This window comes from Canis aureus, chromosome 10 (genome assembly GCF_053574225.1).
Source record: "Canis aureus isolate CA01 chromosome 10, VMU_Caureus_v.1.0, whole genome shotgun sequence".
Lineage (NCBI taxonomy): Eukaryota > Metazoa > Chordata > Mammalia > Carnivora > Canidae > Canis > Canis aureus.
In genome coordinates this window covers 62,554,879-62,579,748 of record NC_135620.1, presented here as the reverse complement: position 1 = coordinate 62,579,748, position 24,870 = coordinate 62,554,879, and the positions used below count along the sequence as shown (strand labels likewise).

General features: G+C 34.3%; 2 protein-coding genes across 2 annotated transcripts; both read right to left on the bottom strand.

The window, feature by feature from the left end:
* Positions 1–5,641: 5,641 nt before the first annotated feature.
* LOC144321779 (olfactory receptor 13D1) lies at positions 5,642–6,586 on the bottom strand. Its single transcript, XM_077911028.1, has one exon. The coding sequence runs from the start codon at positions 6,584–6,586 to the stop codon at positions 5,642–5,644; it is 945 nt and encodes a 314-aa protein (XP_077767154.1).
* A 12,570-nt stretch (positions 6,587–19,156) lies between these two features.
* On the bottom strand, positions 19,157–20,110 carry LOC144321778 (olfactory receptor 13D1-like). The gene has a single exon (XM_077911027.1). It carries the CDS (start codon positions 20,108–20,110, stop codon positions 19,157–19,159), a length of 954 nt encoding a protein of 317 aa, XP_077767153.1.
* Positions 20,111–24,870: the final 4,760 nt, after the last annotated feature.

The window sequence follows — 24,870 nt, the reverse complement described above, 5'->3', positions numbered from 1 at the left end:
ACTTTTCATTGAGAAGTGTAGCATTTATTTTCAATAGTTCTTTTATCACTAATACCAATAGTGCTTATTACATCAAGTAATGTTACATTTTCCATTTTTAAATAATCTTGTGCCTTACACAATACACATTAACATTTATATTCAGTAATCACAGAATTATCATTATAATACAACCACTATTAATGTATATTGTCTTTAATATACAGTGCGTCACATTTATAATCAATGTTTGTCTCACATGTGGTATGAATATGAGCAGCATATTGAAAAGAAACATCTTAGTCATTGTTTGAATGAACTTCAACTTCTTAATTTTTAGTAATGTTCCAGTTCCAAAAAGTGCCCTGGGAAATATGAGTGATCATATACCTTGATCATTTTAAAAATAGTAGTGTTACAAGATATATAGGTGATTATCATGTAAATATATAAGAATGGCACTTAAAACTTTATGGCTTTAATTGTACTGAAAATGTGGAATGGCAGAATAAATGGTGTAGAATTTAATTTCTTTTGCTAAGGTCTGTGTAATCTAACATTCTTGGGGAATTAGTAGTCCTCTCAGAAATAGCCAAAAACACATGAAGGAATGTGGCAATAACACATCATGCCAAAAATGTTTGCTGTTTCTTTTTTCCTTATTGCCTTAGGGCTTGATTCTGGTAAATCTTCTGATATATTTCTTTTCTTCCCTTTCTTTCTCCTCCCCTTGCACCTATCCCTCAGGAATAGCAACTGAAACCCTGATGAGTTCAGTATAGCAAATTAAATTTCACAGGGACTATTACAATTTATTTTTAATTTCTCTTGTAATAGTTGTAAATAACTTATTAAAAAGTTTTGCCTTTTTAAAATAGTAGAACTGTTTCCTAAATAAATTTTGAGAGAATTTATAATGGTACTTTTTTTTTTTTTTTAATCTAGTTTCTACCTTTGCCTCATTCATTGATACATGTATTCAAAAGTTGTATTCTCACCGGCTTTGTATAATTTTTTCCAACATTAAATTATGAAAAATGCCAAACATAAAGCAAAACAAATAACTTTACTTTGAACATTTACTGCCTAGATTTTACCTCCAACATTTTATTAGATTTGTTTATATTTAAGTGTCTGTTCATCTCTCTATTCCCCCATTAAATCAGTGTCATTTTGGATGCATTTCAGAATAAACTGTAGACCTCATTACCCTTTTCCCTAAATACTTCATGTGTATCATTAGCTAGAGTTTAGAGCTATATGTATTTACAGTTCCCTTTTAGTTTAAAATTTACATACATTAAAATCATGAATCTAAATGTGATATTCATAGTTTTGACATGTGCATGCTTGTCACTCAAATTCCTATCAAGATGTAGAACATAAGTGTAACCTTAGAAAAGTTCCCTTGTGCCTGGACCCTGTAGATACTCACTTTAATCCCTCTCACACATAGATAGCCACTGTTCTGATTTCAAAAATACCACTGACTGATTTTTACCTGTTCTAGAACTTCAGTATGTACTTTTATGAAAACAGCACTCTGGCTTCTGTGTACAGAATAGATTGTAGAATAACAAAAGTAGAACAGGGATGTGATTCAGAAAGCCATTGTAGTAGCCTGGGTGAGCTGATGGTAGTTTATTTTTTTTTAATTTTTATTTTTTTTATAATAAATTTATTTTTTATTGGTGTTCAGTTTACCAACATGCAGAATAACACCCAGTGCTCATCCTGTCAAGTGCCCCCCTCAGTGCCCGTCACCCATTCAACCCCACCCCCCGCCCTCCTCCCCTTCCCCCACCCCTAGTTCGTTTCCCAGAGTTAGTAGTCTTTATGTTCTGTCTCCCTTTCTGATATTTCCCACACATTTCTTCTCCCTTCCCTTATATTCCCTTTCACTATTATTTATATTCCCCAAATGAATGAGAACATATAATGTTTGTCCTTCTCGGATTGACTTACTTCACTCAGCATAATACCCTCCAGCTGATGGTAGTTTAAACTAGAGTGTTAGCAATAGATGTGGTCAGATTCAGAGTAAATTTTGAAGGTAGAGTTGGTAGGATTTCGTGGTGGATTGGATGTGGGTGTATGGCATTGCCAGTCCTGAGATAGGGAAGCTGAGGAAAAATAGTTTGGAGATAGGAGAAATCAAGATTTTTGTTTATAACATACTATATTTGAAATGTCTATTAGATTAGATCTCAGGACATTTATAGGAGCCACTATCTTATAAATTAGTATATATTTTTTGTTTTCAAGCTATAAGCTCAATAAACTAAGGAATTATATGTACGTACAATGGTTACATGGACTCTGCCTGATTTATTACAGTCAAACTTCTGATGTCTAGAATGAATAAAACCATATATATATTAGAGGGAATATTATTTTAACCAGGATTATTGTTAGTTGTATGTATCACATATAGCAGTATACTGCCCATATTATATGAAATTTTATTTTAAAACCTAATAGACTTCATACTAAAGGCAAAACCCAAAGTATCAAGTGTATTGATTGAAGCCCACTGTGTTAATATTTGTAAGATTAGTAAGACAAATAACTCACAGGTTCTGCTTCTAATGATCTTTGAATAAAACAACCAAAATATTTTGTATATAATCAAATGGGATATATCTTCACATAATAAATACCTCAAAGTTTAAATAGATTGCTATAGGAATTTAACTTGATAGAGGGGGTGAAGTCTTGTCAGCACAATAATAAAAGGCTTTAAGTCAGAGGAAACTTTTTTGAGGGGCACTTTGAATTTTTATAGATAGGTTAAATAAAATGAGGGCAATTTTAGATGGAGAGAATGGCACAGCAATGACACAGAGGCAGCATTATGAGGATTAATTAAGCAGTGGCAAATCAGCTTGTTTACCTTCAGCATAAGAAAACAATTGCACATTCATTCATTCATGAATTTACAAATGCCAAATAAATGCCTCTTCTAGGTACTGAGACCCTGAAATAAATATTACTCATACCTTGCCCTCAGGGAACCCACAGTCTATTAAGAAGAGACAGACATGTCCCGGAAAAGCTAAGGGGAGAGTATATTATTCATTGCATGGTATTAACCAAGCACCAAATAAGACATTTCGCTTTTTTTTTTTTCCTTATTCAGTACTCATAAAAGCTTCTGAAAAATTTTTCCACTGTTTAGGGACTGAAGTCCACATTTTATTCCAGGACAAATGGAGAATCCAGTAGATTAAAGTTTATGATCTTAGTAAATTGGAGAATTAAGATTTTGTAAAAGCCTTGTGGTTTTTTTTGTTTATTTTTTAACTATGCCACATTGAATAAATAAAATATATTGTAACAAGAATTTAATTAAGTGCACTTAAGTGCACTGAAAAATCTGTGGATTTTTCCATATCCTTTAGGAGCTGATAAAGTGGTGAAAAAGTAGCATTTATGAAATGTGATGAAAATAAGAGGTGACATAAATAGTATAAAAATTCTTAACTTGGGAATTTTAGCAACTGTGCACATAACTTAGATCTCTATTTTTTACTTCATTCAAAACCTATCTTTCTTCAAACCGCTTTCCCTTGGTGGAGAATCTGTTTTACTCGAAAGGCTATTGTGATGACAGAAGGGTGAGATGGGGGTGGAAGGTGGAGAAGACAGGGAGAAAACAGTAGGAAGCCTGGATATTAGGAAATTATGGAAGGAGATACCCGAGAGCAGTTGTGGGCTATAACGCAAATGGAACTTTTTAGATTGCTGTGGTATTGGAGGTTTTTAAGAACCTTGATTAGGGGATATTAAAAGTACTTTAGATTGTTGGATTCTTTTTCTTTGTTAAGAATGAAGTACATGGATCCCAGTTTTGTAAGAGTTCTAATAATACTTCTAACACTAATAATAGAAGGGAGGCAATGGGTTGGATTCTTTCTTTCTTTTGCTTTTTATTGAAAGTGTATTGATGTATTTTCACAAACAGTACATTACTCAAGGTGTTTGTATATTGGGCTTCAGAATTTCTTAATCATTGTTAGTGAGGAAGCACTGTTTCTTAAAAATTTTCTGAAGTTCTTCCCTGTAGCTCTAAGAGTAGAAGCTGCAATCTGCTTTTGGGGTAAGCTCACGCTCCATTTTGAGAAAGATCATGCTGAGGAGTGCTTCGAGTTAGGTATCCATCCATTGAAAATCCATCCATTTTGCTGATTTGATGGCAGAAGGAAACAAATAGACACTAACAATCTTGTAACAGGACAGGAACTAAAGAGGAAAATGGACTTTAGAGGACCATGTGAAGGGGGATGGCTAATAGATACCAAGAACAGTAATATTTAATACTGATTTATTTTTCATAGTGATCATAGTCCGTTTGTGATATTTTCAAGCCTAAATAAAGGTTTTAAACATAGTGGTTTTTTGAATGTGGATATATAGGAGATTTATGTTTATTCTTTGTGGGCAAAATGTATTGTTGAGAGCTTAAACAACACAAAGGTATACAAGATTACCAGAGAGGAATGGTAAAGAGGTTTAGAAGAATAGTCTGGCATAAAATGAAAACCAGAAACTAGGAAAATGTAAACAGTCCTCAGAAATTATTGGGTAGGTGACTAGAATGCCTGGAGGCACACAGAATAGAAATTGGATTATATAGTTTTTAAAGGAAGGAGAGCCCCTGAAGGCTGGAGAACTTGGGATCACTTAGGAAATATATCCTCATATATTTTCCCTTAAAAATGAGGGAGACAGAGAGTACAAAGAAATGCTTTAGTTAGGACTGTATGATGAATATCCAACTCCAAATTAGTTTTTTAAATAAAAAGGTAATTTATTGATTCATGTAACTAAAAAGAAAAATTGTGAACTGATTTTAGGTACAGCTGGATCAAGGACTTAAAATAGCAGGATCACTCCACACATTCTCTCTCCTTCTCTCAATACCTCTTTGTTTCTCAGATAGGCTCTCTACTCTTATTGACAGAGATTGGCCTAGGCTCACATTTACCACTTTGGATACCTTAGCAGGGAAGGGTGCCTCTTTTCTTAGAGTGAGACAGCATTCTTGGATTGAGTTTGATTAACCTGGCTGAACTCACTTGCTATGCTGAATGAATCACTATAACTAGATGGATTTGCTTTTGTTTCAAGCCATACCACTATTTCCAGAGGGTAGGGTCAGCTCCACCCAGCACACATGGACCCAGAGGGTGGCACTGTTGAATGTCAAAAGAAGTGCATTCTTTTACCAGAATAGGGGATACTAGACAACAAAATAATACATGTTCAGTTCAAACTGACTGAGAAAGGAAAGCAGGAAAAGAGAAGAAAAGTAGAGAAATAAAGTAGATGGAGAAGAGGAAAGGAAAAGGAGGAGGAGGAAATGAGGAAGAGAAGAGAGGGAAAAACAGAGAGAGAAGAGAGAAGAGAGATTTATCTTGAAGAAAAGCCATTGCCCTATATGGAACCAATTGGCAAAACTGCATACAATTAGAAATTGCCGACTAGACACTATTCAGAAGGCTTACATGAGAATTCTGTGTTGAAAAGAATGTAAGTCCTATATTAGGACTTAGGACAAATAAGTTCTTTCAACACTGGATTCTGTGACTTCATCTGTGAACACACAAGATCTGATCTGGTCTCATATGATATCTGAGGATATCACATGCCTTAAGACTTTTTATATTTTCCATAGATGCAAGTGTCTACTCAGGACTTTCTTCACAGCCTCTTTCACCTCCTTATTTCTCAAGCTGTAAATAATGGGGTTCAACATTGGGGTTATCACTCCATAAGACAGCCCGATGATTTCATCAGATGCTTTTGTGTCCTTTGACTTGGGCTTCATGTACATAAAAAGGGCTGAACCATAGAACAAGATAACCACAGTCAGGTGGGCTGAGCAGGTAGAAAAAGCTTTCTTTCTCCCCTCAGCAGAATTAATTCTCAGGATGGAAGAGAGGATAAAAACATAGGAGATGAAAATTAACAATAGAGGAAGCACCAATAAAACAATACTTGCCACTGTCATGATAAGCACATTCATGGAGATATCTGAACAGATGAGTTTAAGAAGGGCCAGGATCTCACAGGTAAGATGGTCGATGACATTATTCCCACAGAAAGGCAAAACCATTGTCAGGGCTGTTTGCACGAGGGAGTTCAGACAGCCTATGATCCAGGACCACGCAGCCATGTGCACATAAAGCACCCTGTTCATGATGATGGCATACCTCAGTGGGTTGCAGATGGCCACGTACCGATCATAGGCCATCACAGCCAGGAGGACACACTCAGTAGAGCCCAACCCAAGGGAGGCAACCATCTGCAGAGCACAGCCAATGAAGGAGATAGATTTTGTCTCAGACCTAAACATGATGAGCATTGGAGGAATAGATGATGATGTATAACAAATGTCCAGGAATGAGAGATTCCCAAGGAAGAAGTACATGGGGGTGTGGAGGCGAGAATCCAGTATGCTGATGATGATGAGGAGGCTATTTCCCAGCAGAATTATCACATACATGATGAGGCAGAGCATGAACAGAAAAAGCTGGAGCTCTGGGTATTGGGAAAGACCCACCAGAAAGAATTCAGTCACAGCTGAGTAATTCTCCATCTTCATATGTCAATGTCACACCTTAAGAGTTGAGAAAAGGATATGACTCAGGAAATACAAATTTCTGTTATAGATTTATCCAATAACTTTCACTTCTGTCACTTTGTTTTATTCTTACCCTCTGGAATCAGTAAGGATAGGGATATTTTATCAATATTATTAACGATGAAACAGGAACTGAGAGAGATCAATTGCTACTGAGGCTCACAGCAGTGAAAGCTGAGAATTGTGCTGGAAAGTTTCAGGCCTCTAATGAATAAAATTTAGGGACAAAGTACTTTCAAATGTAGATACATAAGATTCCCCTTATTAGTGAATATTTTGAAACATAACTGCATTCTAATAAATCTGGATGTAACTTGAAATATCATACATATTCAGTACCATGACATTTATCCTCAGTATGACTATTTTAAATTATTTAACTTTTTTGGGCTCAGCTACCAGTCTCAGCTAGTAAAATTGGGGGTAGAAGGCAGGGAAGCTGTAACTCTTTGGCAGTTTGTTGGGAGCATTAAATTAGATGACATCTATAAAGTAACATGGATAGTGATGGTTCCAGCATGTCATGTAAAATTATATACAATATAGGGGTGCCCGAGTGGCTCAGCTAAGCATCCAACTCTTGATTTTTCACGCAGGTCCTAGTCTCAGAGTTGTGAGATTGAGCCCCACATTGGGTTCTGTGCTGGATGTGGAGCCTGCTAGAGATTTTCTCTCTCCCTCTCTTGCCTCCCGCCACCCCTCCGCTCACGTGCTTTCTCTCTCTTAAAAAAAATAAAATTATATGCAATATAATAAAATAAACTATAAGAAAAAATATAATACATATTTATAATATAACAATATTAAGTATATGTTCAAAGAATTATAACTTTAACTCTCTTGACTGGCTCAGAAGGAAAAAAATACCGTTTTAGGTTTTTTTTTTTTAAATTTTAGGGCAAGACATTGGAGTTTGGGATCATAATTGATAGAATATGAACATTTCTTGATTTAAGAAATAATCTGATCCAGACTCTTACCTGGATATCCAAGAATCTGTCCTCCTGTAAGTCACTTACTTTTCTTCCTAATTTCTGTAATTTTTCAATGCTTTATTTTCTCTGCTCTTTCTTTATCATTTACCTCTTAGATTCATATTTTGTGTTTTTCTACATAAGTTCATATCATTTTATAAGAACTTATTAATATGTGCTTACTTTTTCTCAATTTTTGTATTTGATATTTGGAAGAATATCCAGGTCTTCCATATTAATTTTTGGCAGTGAGACTCCCATATGTGACTGAACTGCTAATGGCTAATTTCTATTGCACTTTGTTGTAAGCATATTGCGTGGTTGAATGTATTAACTCCTTTAATCTTACTCTTACTCTAAATAACAGTCTTTACTCCTAATTTTCAAGGGAGAGGAAACAGACAAAAATTTAAGTAATTTTCACAAAGTCACAGAGACGATAAATGCTAAAGACAGAATTCAAAATCCTGTTGTCTAGCTCCAAAGTCAGCCCTCATAACCACTAGATTTTTTATCTCTCACAGATTTCTACAATCATTCTAAGCAAGGGAAGAGTATTAAAAAAATGTTTCTCTGCTGTATTAAACTGAAATAGCAAGCATCATTTACTTTCTTTTTTTAAAAAACTGTACAGACAGTAGATGTTTATTATTAATAAAGTGGAGGTCCAGATCTTCCCTCCCCTCCTCCCTGCTGACACCCTCACTGTGTCCCTGTCCCCTCAGGACCTCAGGAATGGGAACCCTAGCCCACATGGCTCCCTCCTACTGCCTTGATATAATTCCTTGTAAATTCCTTCCTCTGTTTTGTTTCTGATTGTGAATAATTTGATAGTGAACTCTGAAGACTGGATCACAAAAAATATTCCTTTCTTCTTGGACCTCCATTCCTGTTTTTAGTCACATTGGTGCATGGACTTATTTCCACAAAGCAATCAGTTAAGGCAGAGGGTTTGTTTGAAGACATTTGCTGTGAAGGAAGGGGGAGCTGAGGGAAAGAGGACACAAAAGAGGAGGGCAAGGAGTCAGTTCTTACTGTTACAGGAAACACACTAAACTTAACACTTGTCTCCTTGGGTAAGGTTATGAAGGATAAAGGTACGAAGGAGGAATAGCTGTCTTTCTGTTTAGAAAAGGTTCCAGATGAGAGAGGATATCTTCCAATCTAGGGTGAAGAGAAAGCAAAAAGAGTAACTTCACCAAAAGCAACCCATCACAAAACAAAACAAAAAAACAAAACAAAACAAAACAAAACAAAAAAACAAAACTATTTTAACCCCCTCAATTCTTTCCTCATACTTCTGCTATTTCTCCCCACTGATGGTGTCAGGGAAAGATTATTGGGTAGGCTTGCTTTCCAGTAATCTTCATTAGCCTCCCCACAAATGGCATCCTAATAGAGAAAATATAACCTAAGGAGAAGCAGTGTGCTTGCTATGCTGCGCAACTTCGAGAGAACTTCTCTAGCCCCTCCTTCAATCATACTGTCACCCCTACATCCCTCTAATGTAGAAATTCTGAAGCCATTTCTGACCAGTCAAAGCTGTGAAATGACCATGGTGAATTTCTTCTCCTTTCCTGCATATACTACTCTTCCTTATGCATTTGTATATGCTGTTTTGTTAAGCTGGAAGGGCTTCTCCCAACTTAGATATTATATTTTCTAGGAAAAATTTCTTACCTCCTGGTCTATGAAGGATGTCCCTGTTATGTGCTGTGATAGAACCCTGTGCTTTCCACCCTGCCAGGATTCTTCATTTGCTTATTTATTCAACACATACTATGACACAGGTACTGTAATGTGTAATAGGGGTCTCATTGTGAGTACTAGACTTTCAAAACTGATAGTGGTTGCAGAATGTTTACGATAGTTATTTTATGTTTTTTAAGAAACAAATGATTTAGATGCTCTCTATAACATGTTCCAATATGAATAGTTATGGAACACTTTGCAAATTATTTTATCAAACTAAAATTGCCTTTCTATCCCAAATTGTCAAACTCTGATCAGTCCCATTTATGAATGCATATGCAAAGAATAGTAAGTTTATCAAGTTACATATTGAAATGATGTCATTTATTTTTGTTAATACATGAAATTCTAAGTTAATGCCTGGAAATATATCAATTTAATATACTAAACAAACAGGTAATACAAATAAAATATTGTCATCTAATCAGGTGCCCCCAAGCAATGATAAACTGTAACATTCATTTTTGATAAAACCTCTCAGTAGTCTAGACCTAGGAGGATAAATCACTAAAATAATAAAGATTATCTTTCTTAATCTGTTGGCCAACATAATTTCAAATGATGAGATGCTGGATCTATTTTCCTAAAACTCATTTGAAGATGCATTAATATTATTATTATTATTATTATTTAACATTTCCCCCTAAAACATCCAACAGTGGAATAGAAAAACAAAAATAAATGACATTGCATTTAATATCATATGTCAAGTTCAATCATACTTTAAGAGGTGCTATGATTCTTTTCCTCTAGGATGCTGACATTCTGACATGTTATGGTTGTGGTATATACATGAGAAGACATGATGCAAACTGTAGTCTTGGAGTACAGTAGTGCAAACTGTAGTCTTGGAGAAGAGTTAAGGATAAGGGATAGTGCTCATGATATAATACTACATGAAGAAAAAGATGTTTCTTAATAATATAAATAATATAGATGGTTATAAATTATATAAATGGTTTCAAATACATATTTGTATAGAAACTGTAGAAGTTGCTCCAAAATTTTAACTGTAGTTTCTTCTGGAATATGGGACTTGGGGCATTAATAGTTTTTTTCTCTGTCCTTTTTATTTTCTAAATAATTCTTAATTAACCTATATCTTATAGTTGTAAATATCAGAAATAATATTTTCAATTTTTTTCTTAGAAGGGAATAGTGGCTAGGACATCCAGAGATTATGCCCTAGTTTTTCCTTAAAATGCAAGTAGGAAATAAAATGTGGACAGGAAATTAGAGAGGAGCTTTATGTTGCTTTATATTACATAGACTAATTTAATGCCATTTAGTCTTCCAAGTTCAATTAATCTCATATATATATCCATCATCATCAGACATATTGATTCAAGTGTTGCTAAAAGATTCTAGAACTCACCATTTAGAATGTGATCAAGCTTAGTGATGCAGATAGGATGCAGGATTAAGCATCTAACTGGATCACACAAGAAAAAGAGGAGATACTTGGTGGGTAGGAAGAAGCTTGGGAAAACATCAGGAGCTTCTGTTACCTATGCTTTTTTCTACCATAAAGAGGTAGATTTCAGTTTCTTGTTCTTCAGGTTTTGTTCATCTCTTTCCAAAAGGCCTGGCCATTACATGGGTCCTCACCATTAGGCATCACTTACGGAAAGAAGGGAGACTCTGCTTGAGGACTATGGATTGTGAAGCATTCACTTTTTTCCTAATGTTTACCAACAGAAGAGGGCAGTAGTTTGTAAAGCACAGGTACTCATCCAAACAGGTACTGATTTTAACCCAAATAACTTTTTGAAGCAGAGTATGGCACACTTACCGGAAGATTTCCTTCAGAAGACATTTTCAGCGCTAAATATTACATTTTATTGTATCCAGTTTTTCCTACTGTTTATAAAGCACCTTTGTTCTGTATAATAACATCTCTGGCAGGAGATTCTCAATGCTTGTCCAAGGAAATGACCCTCCAGGAGCTCTAAAAGGTGTTGATAATAAGCAATACTGGGTGAATTAGAAAGAGGTCCTCTTCTCCTTTTTCAGTATGGGGCCTTGAGAATTACCTTTTTTTTTTTTTAAATTAACATTGCTTTGTGAGTACCAATGCAAATTGCTGGTAGCACAGCTGAAGCTTTAAGCTCTTATCTTGTAGGAGCCTCTGTCGGACCCATAGGCTCACTTCTGGGAATATTAGAACATACTATCAAATAATTTCTAGGGCTATGCCATGGAAGCCTACTGTACCCCAAGTCCTCTTATGCTTTCATTCTTATTGCTAGTAAGTTGTCTTTATAGAAAGGTATTATATTTTAAATGAAAGAACAGTTGTCTTAGAGTCAGGGGATCTAGAGTTCAGTCTTGACTTTGTGGATTAATAGCTGTACAAACCTTGAGCAAGACAACATGAACATGATATAGAATGAGGTAACAGTACTTATTTTGTAGAATTATTATGAGAATTAACATAAGATACTTGGAAGATCTTGGTACAGAGGGAGGGAACAATGCATGTCAATTTAATATGAACTCCCAGTCTACCGTTTTTTATTTTCCATAGTAAAGAGAAACAACTAATTTAAAGTAATGTTCATAAGTATTCAAGATATTTCCTTCACCCACCAATACTTCTTTCCCAAGATTTTCACTCTTATATTCAAATAAAATAAGTGATTCAGAATTAACTCCCTTATCTTCTCTCCTTTCTGGAAAACAAAACAAAACAAAACAAAAACCTCTCCCCAACTCTTTTTAAGTCTACCTTATTTATACATCAGCGTAGGATCCTCAAATTCTCCATTCACAAGAGATAGCATGGTTTATTGGGACTATAGTCTTCAAAACAAGCCAATTTTAGACACAAACATTCCTTTTCTCTAGTATTTCGCTTTTTCTGTCTACATACAGAAGTTACTGCTGATATTCCTACTTAGATTAGTAAGAATCTTAGCTATCTTCTCTTAAAGCTGTAGTCATGCTGTTAGAACACCCAGGCAGGTATCCCACAGCTCCAGATGACTGCTAGTAGTGGTAAGGGGGCAGATCAAAAATAAAGCTTTCATCCCCAATAGAGATTCATGTTATAAGTTTGTATCAATAGTTAGTCAAGGTGCCACATAAGTACTCTAACCTTTAGGCCCTAAACATTCCAGAGGGCACACCCTTGGCTCTGGTAGCCAATTTAAATACTCCTTTGTTTTCTTCCAAGAGACTCTGTAATCCCAGAAGTGATTTAAAGTTGAACCTTTAAATCTTGTTAAAGATAATAACTTTTAAATACATTAGAAATAATGTTCAAAAGACCTCAATTGTGCCTTACATATTAAAAAGCAATTTTCTTTCTTCTTTGAGTTAATTTTTTACCTGATTATAGAAATGATACCTATTCATTGTGGAAAATTTGGGAAATTAAGAAAAGCCTAATGGATAAAATGAAAGTCACCTACAATTTCAGATATGACTATTGGTATTTTGATTATTTTTATAATCAAAGTGAAAACTTGAGAGCACAATGCATTTCCTGTTTTATAACTTGCTGTTTAAAATTAATATATTGTGGTATTTTCTCATGTTATTAGACATTTTAAATTTAATTTAATTTTAATTTTATTTTTAAAAAGATTTTATTTATTTGACACAGAGAGAGCACAAGCAGGGAGAGCAGCAGAAGGATAGGGAGAAACAGGTTCTTTGCTCAGCAGGGAGCCAGACTTGGGGCTTGATCCCAGGGCCCTGGGATCATGACCTGAGCCAAGGCAGACACTAAATTGACAGCCACCCAGGCACCCTTATTAGACACTTTTAATGAATATTGTATTTTTTTACATAGTAAACAGATGGGGGGAACACATGAAACAAGTGGAAATGAAGCTGTTTCCTGTTAGATTTTTGGCAATTTCCACTTTTTTTTCCTTTTTTTGGGCTTTTTGAAGATAATGACAACGTTGGAAGGACTGGAAACCGAGCTTCCCCCACTGTCAATTCTTTGTGAGTAAAAGCCAGGTTTTAGTGTTTTAAGTCTCTTTACATTTATCTTTTTTCTAGCACTTCCACAATTGCATAGGCTTTAGTTAGGGAAACACTCACTTTAGCAAGGAGAGTTTAGCTCATCTAGAGTAATTATACAATGAAATAAGTAGGTGGAACACATAATTTTAACAGAGGAACAATCAGTTGTATTTTAATTATATAACATGTGGTTAATTTTTCTCTGGATGTTTTATAGTTGTGGATTTTTTTTTTTTAGTTTAAATGTTTAGTTTGTTTCAAGTTTATTTTGGGCATAGTTGGGCTGGAGTTTCCATTTCCCTCAATTAATAATGCTATTTTATATGAAATACCAGTTTATTTGGGATATATATTGACTTCCATATATAGTCAAGATATTTCTGGATTCTCCGCTCTGTGATAGACTTGTCTTTATATGAAACCAATACCACACTGTCTGATGTACTATAGCTCTATAATCATTCTTGATGTCTGGCATAGTGATTCTGTATTTCTTTTTCTATGGCATAGTCTTGGCTATTCTTGGCTCTTTACACTTACATGAATTTTAGGATCAACTTGACACATGTAAAAAATCATACTTCATTTTGTTTGAAATGACACTGAGATTTTAAAAATTGGGGCAAATGAATATATTTAATTTAAAATTTTTTAACATGAGCAATATAAAGCTTCACAATTCACTTAGATTTTCTTTCATATCCTTTAATATTTTATACTAATTTATTACCATTAATTTAAAATAGTTTGGAATTATTTTAAGATTCTGTTTTTAACCTATTATTTAATAGTGCATTTTCTAATTTTCAGATTTAGTATAGGTGCTGCCGAAGCGAGCACTCTAATTTTCAGATTTAAAATACATTTTGGGGATGGTTATATTTTCCATATTTATTTCTAATGTTTTCTGTATTGTGACCATTGTTGAGATTTGAATATTATTCTTTGGTATTCATTTAGACTTGCTTCCTTCCTAATATGTTAGTTTTCATATATTTCATTCATATTTAAAAATATCCTCTCTTATCAGAATGCAAAATTTTATATAAATGTGTGTGTATGTATTTTATTGCTTCCCTTAATAGTTTAAGACAGATATTGGATTATCCCTTTTTTATTGTAGATTTATAATCTTTCAGTACTCATAGGTGTTTATATTGAAGCTGTGTGGTAAAATGAATAAGGACTATTTTTTCTTTCTGATAAATTCCCTGGTAATGCTTTTTGCCTCAAGGTCCTTCTATCCTGATATGCTAGAAACAACAGCTTACGTTTGATTGGTGTTGATATGGTACATATTTTTCCATCACATTACTTTCCAACTTTCTATGTTATATTTTAAGAATTTCTCTTGTACATAGAAAATCACTGGGTTAATTGCATTTACTGCTGGGATGAAAGGTGAAGGGTCACATTTGAAAACAGATGAAGGTCATTCTGCACAATATCAGTTGATACCTTCCAAACAGTGCCTTTGTAACATTTAATGTGAATTCTTATGCTTTTAATTCTTTTATCCTCATTTGTTTGTGTTTGTTTGTTTTTAATCTGCTATGCTTTTGAAATTTTCTTTCTCTCTTTTTTAAATAACTCTCATGCCTTCTATTGAATTGATGAAATTTTCTTTGCTCTGTTTTATTAATAAAATTGGAAGTTCTGTGTTTTATTTCTATTGTTTTTATGGGTTCCCTTAGTTTTTTAATGATGCTATTTTAACTTAGCACAGCCTCTAATTAATATCTCTGCAATCCTTCTGAATAGTATGACTTTAAAATGTTTATGTTTGACTTTTGATTCTTCACATTATCTTCCATGTTGTTGATGTTTAAAATGTCATTTTTACTTTGTATTTAAGTTCCTCAAATTGTTGCTATTTTTTAAATGAAATTAGTGACAATTCAAATTTACTTGCATATCTATTTCTTTGTTTACTATGATTTTTTTCATTCCACACCTTTCAATTGAATGCAGTTTTTTCTTTGTGAGGTGCTACATGTGGTAAAATCTCTCAGTCTTTGTCTAAAAGTATCTTTATTTTGCCTTTTGTCTTGAAAGGTAGTTTAGTTTGGTGTAGAATAATAGGTTTTTAGTTATTTTCCATGAATAATTTGAAGATATTATTCCATTTCTTTGGGCTTTTTTCCCTCATTCATGATATATACACTCCATTAAGAGAAATCTGTTTTTCATTATTTTTAAATAATAATAAATATTCTCAGAAATGGCATCATACTATTCTTGACTAACATCCATGGTTCCCTTTTGGGCACTGACTTTACTCTTATAACTTCCTTAATATAAACATGTATTAGAATAATCAAATATTGATTTTAGAAAATTATTTGCCTTATTTTAAAATTATTACAGATTTGTTAAATATAGATTTAAATATACTTTTTATATGTTTTAGAATTTGAGATAAGTGTGCTTACTAATTATAACAAAATCTAGACTGCATGGCATACTCAAAAGAAAAAATAGTGCTTTGAAATGTAAAACTTTGAATCAGAGGCATAAAATTTATATTCAGTAATCCCTTCACCCCTAATACCAGTAGTAGTCTTCATCATATTGACCAAAGTTTCATTTCCTTTTGGAAACAATCTCATGCTTTTTAGCATATATAGTCAATAGACTCTTTAGTAAAATGCTACAACTATTTATGTTGTCGCTAATCTTTAATTTTTGATATTTATAATCATTATTCCTGCCACATCTGGTGTGAAAATATCAGTAGCATAAGAAAAAAAAGTTCATTTTTCTTCAGCCAGTGTATAGCTTATTATATTGTTTGAGTTGAACTTCAACCTCTTAATATTAAGGTTTCAGATCAGAAATGGCTCTGGGAAATGTGAAAGTTTAGGCAACTTGGTTGTTTTAAGAATGTTACAAGATTTAGAGAGAATTTTTCTTGTGGATGTATAGTAGAGTTCTCAACTGGTGATTCTGCCCCTTTGGGACCTGTCATAGAGTGTGGAGACACTATTGGTTGTCACATATTGGGGGGGGAGAGGGAGGGCAGGGCTGCCAGCATCTAGTGTGTAGAGGCAAGGGGTATTATTAAACATCCTATAATGCACAAGATAGCTTCCCACAATGGGGAATTATCCAGCCCAAAATATCTATAGTGCCAAGATTGAGAAACTTTGTTATAGAGGAATGCCATTTTCAAAAACCTCTTCATGGACTTAAGGGTATGGAAGAGGGTGAATTAAAGAGTAAAGGCTGTAGAACCAAATTCCTTTTGTTAGGGTCTATACAATCTGACATGCATGGTACTAGTAGTCCCTCAGAAATAGCTAAAAACAGGAGAAAGAATCATGCAGATAAAACATCCTGCTAAAGAAATTTGCTGTTTTCCTTTTTTCTCATTATCTTTGGTTCTGATTTTTATAAATTTCTGATACATTTCTTTTCTTCCCTGTCCTTTCTTTGTATCCATCCCCCAGGAATAACAATTAAAGCTCTGAGTACAGATCATGTAGAAAATTAAGTTTCACAGGAACTATTAAAATTTAACAAATTTTCCCTTTTAAAGTAGTATTGCTTTTTCCTAAACAAAATTTAAGGGAATTTATAAGGACAGCATGTTTGATTTATTCTGTCTTTACTGTATCATTCATTCAAGAGCTATGTCCCTGGTAAGTTCTGTGTAAAATTTTCCTGGTATTTTATTATGAAAATTTTCAACCATAAGGGAAGATTGAAATAATTTTAGAATAAATACTCATTTATCTATCCACTGACCACTTACTACCATTAAGATTTTACTAAACTTGCTTATTATATATCTATGATCTATCCTTCTCTATATTCCTCAATCTATCTCATTTTTTAAAAAAATTTTATTTATTTATGATAGTCACACACACACAGAGAGAGAGAGAGAGAGAGAGAGAGAGAGGCAGAGACATAGGCAGAGGGAGAAGCAGGCTCCATGCGCCGGGAGCCCGACGTGGGATTCGATTCCGGGTCTCCAGGATCGCGTCCTGGGCCAAAGGCAGGCGCTAAACCGCTGTGCCACCCAGGGATCCCCGATCTATCTCATTTTTATGCATTTCAGAGCACTTTGCAGATTTCAATACACTTCTCCCTCAGTATGCATATCATTAATGAATTTATTGTTAACTAGAATTAAATGTTTAATTGCAGTCTTTATTTTTATTTAGAATTTGTATAAACGCACAAGTAAAATGTACTGTTTTGACAAATGCATACACCTGTGTAATCTAAATTCTTATCAAAATATAGATCATTAGCATAACCTTAGACGGGTTCCCTAATGTCTCTTCCAGTCTTCCCTGTCTCATGTCTCCCAAAGTAGCTACCTTTCTCATATTTTAATCCTATTGATTAGTTTTATCTTTATTAGAACTTTAGTATGTATTCTTTATTGTTTAAAGTAAAATCCATCTTTCTCTCCTGGTTTTCAGTTAGTTTGCACTTTCAAATAGACGTACATAAGTAATGTCTACAACTTGATGAACTAGGAGATAAGTATACACTCATAAACCTTCACAATATGTGCCACAAACCAATCCATCACCTCCAAGTTTCTTCCCACCCTCTTATTTATTATTATTATTTTGCAGTAAGAACACTTAACATAAGATGTACCCGCTTAGAAAAATTTGAAGTATACAATAATTTAAAGTGTTGTTAACTGTTGGTCCCATGTTATACAGTATGTGCCTAGAACTTACTCATCTTGTTTAACCAAAACTTTGTACCCTTTGACTAATACCTTGCTGTTTTCCTCTCCTACCAGCCCCTGGCAATCACCATTCCAGTCTCCCTCTGAGTTTGACTATGCCCTCCATAACTAGAAGGGGATATGAGGCAAGAGGATATAGTAATTAGGATTTACATGGCTATAAGTGGTAAAATCTAACCTATTTGCACAAAATACAAATTTGGTTCGTATAAATAAACTGTGCAGAGGTGAGTTTGATCCTAGTCATTGTTGGTATCAGGAGTTAGAATGGCATCATCAGGCACATTCTCTATCTCAGCTCTACTTTCTTTCTCAGTCTTTCCCACAAATTGACAAGGATGACCAGCAGGAGCTCTACGTTTACATTCTCTGTGCTTAGAGATTATTACAGAAAGAATACTTTTTTTTCTGACACTGAAGCAGCACTTTTAGGATTGTATTTGATTAGCCTGATTCAGGTCACTTGCTAAACTATACCAATCACTATGATTAAAGGAATAAACTTAAAAAAAAAAGTTAATTAATCTTTAGCAGGCCCTGTTTCCATGCTTATTTTCAGAGGGTTAGGACAGTCCCACCCTGTACAATATGGATTGAGAGATGGGAACTATTGGTCTGTCAAAAGAAAAATCTATATAATTTTCTGTATATTGTACAGATCTACAAACTATGTAGTGATATTATTAAGTGATATTGCATAACAAAAACAACAGATATCCAACTTCAGACACTGAGAAAAGAGAGAAGAGAGAAGGAAGAAGTGGAAAGGATATATATGGAAGAGAGAGAAGAGGGGAAATGAAAAAAGACAAGGGAGGAGAGAGAGACAGAGGAATTGATTTAGAGAGATTGAGGTTGAGAGATTGATTCATCTTGATGAACAGCATCATGACCTTCATGGGAGCAATTAGCAAACCTGTTTAGGGCTAGAAACCCAGCAGATAAGGCACTATTTAGAAGATTTACATGAACATTTTATGTTGAAAAGAATGGGAGTCCAATATTTGGCTTTGCAAACATATAAGTTATCATGACAGTAGGTTTTGCAGACTCATCTTTGAATACAAAAGACAAGATCTGTTTCCCCACTTAGGATATCACATGCCTTAAGGCCCTTCATGATTTCAATAAATGTAGGTGTCTGCTCAGGACTTTCTTCACAGCCTCTTTCACCTCCTTATTTCTCAAGCTGTAAATGATGGGGTTCAACATCGGCGTTATCACGCCATAAGACAGCACGACGATCTCATCAGAAGTGTTTGTGTCCTTTGACTTGGGCTTCATGTACATAAAAAGGGCTGAACCATAGAACAAGATAACCACAGTCAGGTGGGCTGAGCAGGTAGAAAAAGCTTTCTTTCTCCCCTCAGCAGAATTAATTCTCAGGATGGAAGAGAGGATAAAAACATAGGAGATGAAAATTAACAGTAGAGGAAGCATCAGTATAACAATACTTGCCACTGTCATAATAATCACATTGATGGTGATATCTGAGCAGATGAGTTTAAGAAGGGCCAGGATCTCACAGGTAATATGATCAATGACATTATTCCCACAGAAAGGCAATATCATTGTCATGACTGTTTGCAGTAGGGAGATCAGATAGCCTATGATCCAGGACCACGCAGCCATGTGCACATAAAGCACCCTGTTCATGATGATGGGATACCTCAGTGGGTTGCAGATGGCCACGTACCGATCATAGGCCATCACAGCCAGGAGGACACACTCAGTGCAGCCTAACCCAAGGGAGACTACCATCTGTAGAGCACAGCCAATGAAGGAGATAGATTTTGTTTCAGACCTAAATAAAATGAGCATTGTAGGAATAAAAGAAGATGTGTAACAAATGTCCAGGAATGAGAGATTCCCAAGGAAGAAGTACATGGGGGTGTGGAGGCGAGAATCCAGTATGCTGATGATGATGAGGAGGCTATTTCCCAGCAGAATTATCACATACATGATGAGGCAGAGCATGAACAGAAAAAGCTGGAGCTCTGGGTATTGGGAAAGTCCCACCAGAAAGAATTCAGTCACAACTGAGTAATTCTCCATCTTCATGTGTTCCATGTTATCTTCAGTGTTTAGAAAGGGACATGACTCAGCAAAATTTAAACTTATAATGTAGACTTTTAGTATACCTTTACTTCCTTTTTTTTAAAAATAAATTTATTTTTCATTGGTGTTCATATACCTTTACTTCCAATATTGTATTTGATTCATCCTGAAACACTCCTAAGAATAAAAAAAGGAAGGATATGTTATTAATTTTATTGATGATGGATAGTAGTAAGGCTTTGAGAAATCCAAGACATCTGAGAACTACACAGCAGCATAGTCAAGGCTATTAATACTCTGAGAGTTCTACTGGAAAGTGCCAGATAAAATTTAGGACAAACTACTTTCGAATGTAGATAGATAAGGATGTTTTTATTAATGGAAAATTTTAAATTAAAGCTGTTTTCTGATGAAACTGTTCTTATTTAAAGGATTATGTAGATCTAGGACCATATCATTTAACCTGGATATAACGTTAGTAAAATGTTCATTTTTTCAGAGTCTCAGCTCGAAGTAAACTGGGAAAAAGCAATAATTATTTCTCACATCATTTGAGTCAATGTAGATAATATCTGTTAGGCACTTACAATAGTAAGTGGTTCCAACATGGAATATATATGATGTATAATTCTATTTACTCTACGTAATATAGTAATATTAAACATATATATACAAAGATGAAGCAAGAATAGCTTTCTCTCTGTTCATAAAAGGTCCCAGATGAAAGAGGTCATTTCTCAGAATCTAGGTCAAAAAAAAGAAAACAGAAACAATAACTTTACCAGAAGCACCAAATTAACCTGTCAGGTAGGCCTGTCTGAACTTGTTCAGTTACCTTTGCTTTCACTTTTGCCATTTCTTCTCCTATGGTGGTGTCAACGGAGGTTTTGTTTCCTCGTGATCCTCATCAGCAACCCTACAAAAAACATCTTAACAGGAAAATATAATTTGTGTAAAACGACGTGCTTCCCATGCAACACAACTTCCAGAGAAGTTCTCCAGCTCCCCTCTAATCACATTACCTCCTGATTCTTCTACTGTACAAATTCTGAAGGCGCCACTGACACCCCAGATGCTTTGAAGAGGCCATGCTATTTTTCAGTCTCCCCTTAATACTGCACTCTTCTTTATGCATTTGTACATGTTGTTTTCTTAAGCTAGAAGGGCCTCTCCTTAGACATCACCTTTTCTAGGAAAATAATCTCACCTCCTGTTGTGTGGATGATGCCCTTTGTATGTAACAGTCACAACACTCTGTACTTAATGTCTCTCATAAAATCCTTCATTTATTCGTCTATACAACTCAAACTCTGCCTTATATGCTACGGTAGGTCCATTATGAGAACTTGTTTTTAACAATGGAAACTGGATGCAGAATGCTTATCAGTTATTTTAAGCTTGCAAGAAACAATGTCTATACTATATAACATGTTTCAATATGAAAAAAATGGGACATTTTACAAAAACACTTTATCAAACTAAAATATCTTGTTATTCCAAATTGTCAAGAATAGAATAAAATTATCATCAATATTAATTATGCATATATAAGAATCATAAAGTACAGCCAAACTGTATACTAAAGTGATATAAAATTTATTTCATAAATTAATAAAAATTCAAATTAATGTTTGAAAATCTATCAATATAATACACTAAACAAATAGGCAGAAAACAAAATACATGGTCATATAATAAGATGCCAGAGAGCATTTAATAAAATACTGCACTCATTCTTAGTAAAGTTGTTTAGAAATCTAGATATGGGAGGATACATAATTAATATAATAAAGATCATCTGTATCAAATCATTGGCCACATGATTCAAAATGGTGAAACTCTGGAGTATATTTCTAAAAGTCATCAAAGATTGGTATTAGCACTATTATTTTTTTAACATTTTTTTCTTCTGAATGATCCACTTGATAGAATATAGTAAGAGAAATAAATGATATTGCATGTCCTTTCAGGTTTCAAGTTTGATCAGGATTTGAACAATTGCAGAATATTTTTTTTCTTTTAGGTTGCTGGAAGTCTGGTTTGTGTTGATCCTGGGTCATTCTTTATTCATAAAGAATATGAGATGATATACCTTCATATGTTATACAACCAATAAAAATTGTAATCTTGGAGAAGAGTAAAGGGAAAGGAAAATGTTCATGGTATAATGTTACATTCAAATAGGAAGTTTCATAGCAATATAAATGATCACAATTGGTATATATGTGGCTGAAAAAAGCCACAGCAAAAGGTTAACTAATTTTCTCTGGAATGCATTTGGAAGCATTATTAATACTCTTAATTTTTCTTCATTTTCCCAAATCTTTCCTTATTCTCCAAGTATGCAAAACAGGAAGAATATATATTTTATAACTATAAAGGCCAGAAGTATTTAAAAAATCTTCAATAATGTACTAGCAAACTGAATCCAAAAATACATTTAAAAAATCATTCACTACAATCAAGTTATTTATTCTCAGGAGGCAAGAGTGGTTCCATATTCACAAAACAATCAATGTGATACATCACATCTATATAAGAAAGGTAAAAACTATATGATCATTGCAACAGATGTTGAAAAAGTATTTGACAAACTACAATATCCATTCATGATAAAAACCCTCAACAAACTAGGTTTAGAGGGAACATAGCTCAATAAATGCCACTTATGAAAAACTCACAGCTAGGATCATCCTTAATGGGGAAAACTGAGCTTTTTCCCTTAGGTCAGGATAAGACAAGAATGCCCACTCTCATCACTTTTATTCAATACAGTACTGGAAGTCCTAGCTAAGGCAATTAGCTGATGAAAAATAAAAGGCATCAAAATCAGTAAAGAAGAAGTAAAACTTTCACTTTTTGCAGATGACATGATACCATATACAGAAAACTCTAAAGACTCCACCGAATACTACTAGAAATGATAAAAGAAGTCAGTAAAGTTGCAGGATACAAAAATCAATATACAAAAAAAATCAATATACAGAAATCCGTTGCGTTTCTACACATTAATAATGGAGTACCAGAAAGGAATTAAGAGAACAATCCCATTTACAATTGCACCAAAAATGAAGCACCTAAGAATAAACTTAACCAAAGAAGTGAAAGACCTATACTCTGAAAATTATAAAACACTGATGAAAGAAATGGAAGATGACACAAAGAAATGGGAAGACATTCCATGCTCATGAATTGGAAGAACAAATATTGTTAAAATGTCTACGCTACCCAAAGCAATCTACAAATTTAATGCAATCCCTATCAAAATACCAACAAAATTTTCACAGATCTAGAACAAACAATCCTAAAATTTGTATGGAACCACAAAAGACCCCAAGTAGCCAAAACAACCTTGAAAAAGATAAGGAAAGCTGGAGGCATCACAATTCCTGAGTTCAAGTTATATCACAAAGCTGTAATCATCAAGGCAGTATGGTACTGGCACAAAAATAGATATATCAATCAAGAGAACAGAATTAAAAAACCCAGAAATGCATCCACAATTATACGGCCAATCAGTCTTTGACAAAGCAGTAAAAAATATGCAATGGGAGAAGTTCTCCTCAACAAATGGTGTAGGAAAAACTGGACAGCCACACGCAAAAAAATGAAACTGGACCATGTTTTTTTATACCATACATGAAAATAACCTCAAAATAGATTAAAGATCTAAATATGAGATAGGAAACCATAAAAATTCCAGAAGAGAGCACAGTCTGTAATTTCTGTGACATTAGCTGTAGCAACATTTTTCTAGATATATCTCCTGAGGCAAGGAAAAAAAAGCAAAAATAAATTGTTGGGACTTCATCAAAATTAAAAACTTCTGCACACCAAAGGAAGCAATCTGCAAAACGAAATGACAGTTTACTAAGTGAGAAAAGAGATTTGCAAATGGCATATCAGAAAAGGGTTAATATTCAAAATATATAAAGAACCTATACAACTCAACACTCAAAATCCAAAAAATGAACAGAAGATTCTGAACAGACATTTCTCCAAAGAAGACATATAGATGGCCAACAGACACATGAAAAGGTTCTCAACGTCACTCATTGGTAGGGAAATGCAAAGCAAAACCACAATGAAATATCCAAGTCAGAATGGCTAACATAAAAAACATAAGAAGCAGAAGTGTTGGCAAGGATTGGAGAAAAATGAGTCCTCATGCACTGTTGGTGGGAATGCAAACTGGTGCAGCCACTGTGGAAAACAGTATGAGTTTCCAAAAAACTAAAAATAGAGCTATCCTACAATTCAGTAATCATACTACTGGGTATTCCCCCCACTCCCGCCATACAAAAACACTAATTCAAAGGGATACATGCACTCCTATGTTTACTGCAGCATTATTTACAAAAGCTAAATTGTGGAAGTAGCCAAAGTGTCCATTGATAGATGAATGGATAAAGAAGATGTGTGTGTGTGTGTGTGTGTGTGTGTGTATAATTGAATATTATTCAGTCATAAATGAAATCTTGCCATTTGCAGCAATATGGATAGGGCTGGAGAGTATAATGCTAAGTAAAATAAGTTAGTCACAGAAAGACAAATACCATATGATCTCACTCATATGTGGAACTTAAGAAACAAAACAAATGAGCAACGGAAAATAAAAGAGAAAAACCAAGATTATAGAGAACAAACTGAAGATTATCAGAACAGAAGTGGGTGGAGGGATGGGTGAAATAGGTGATGGGGATAAAAGAGTACATTTAGGATGAGCACTGGGTAATGTATAGTATTGTTGACTCACTATATTGTATCCCTGA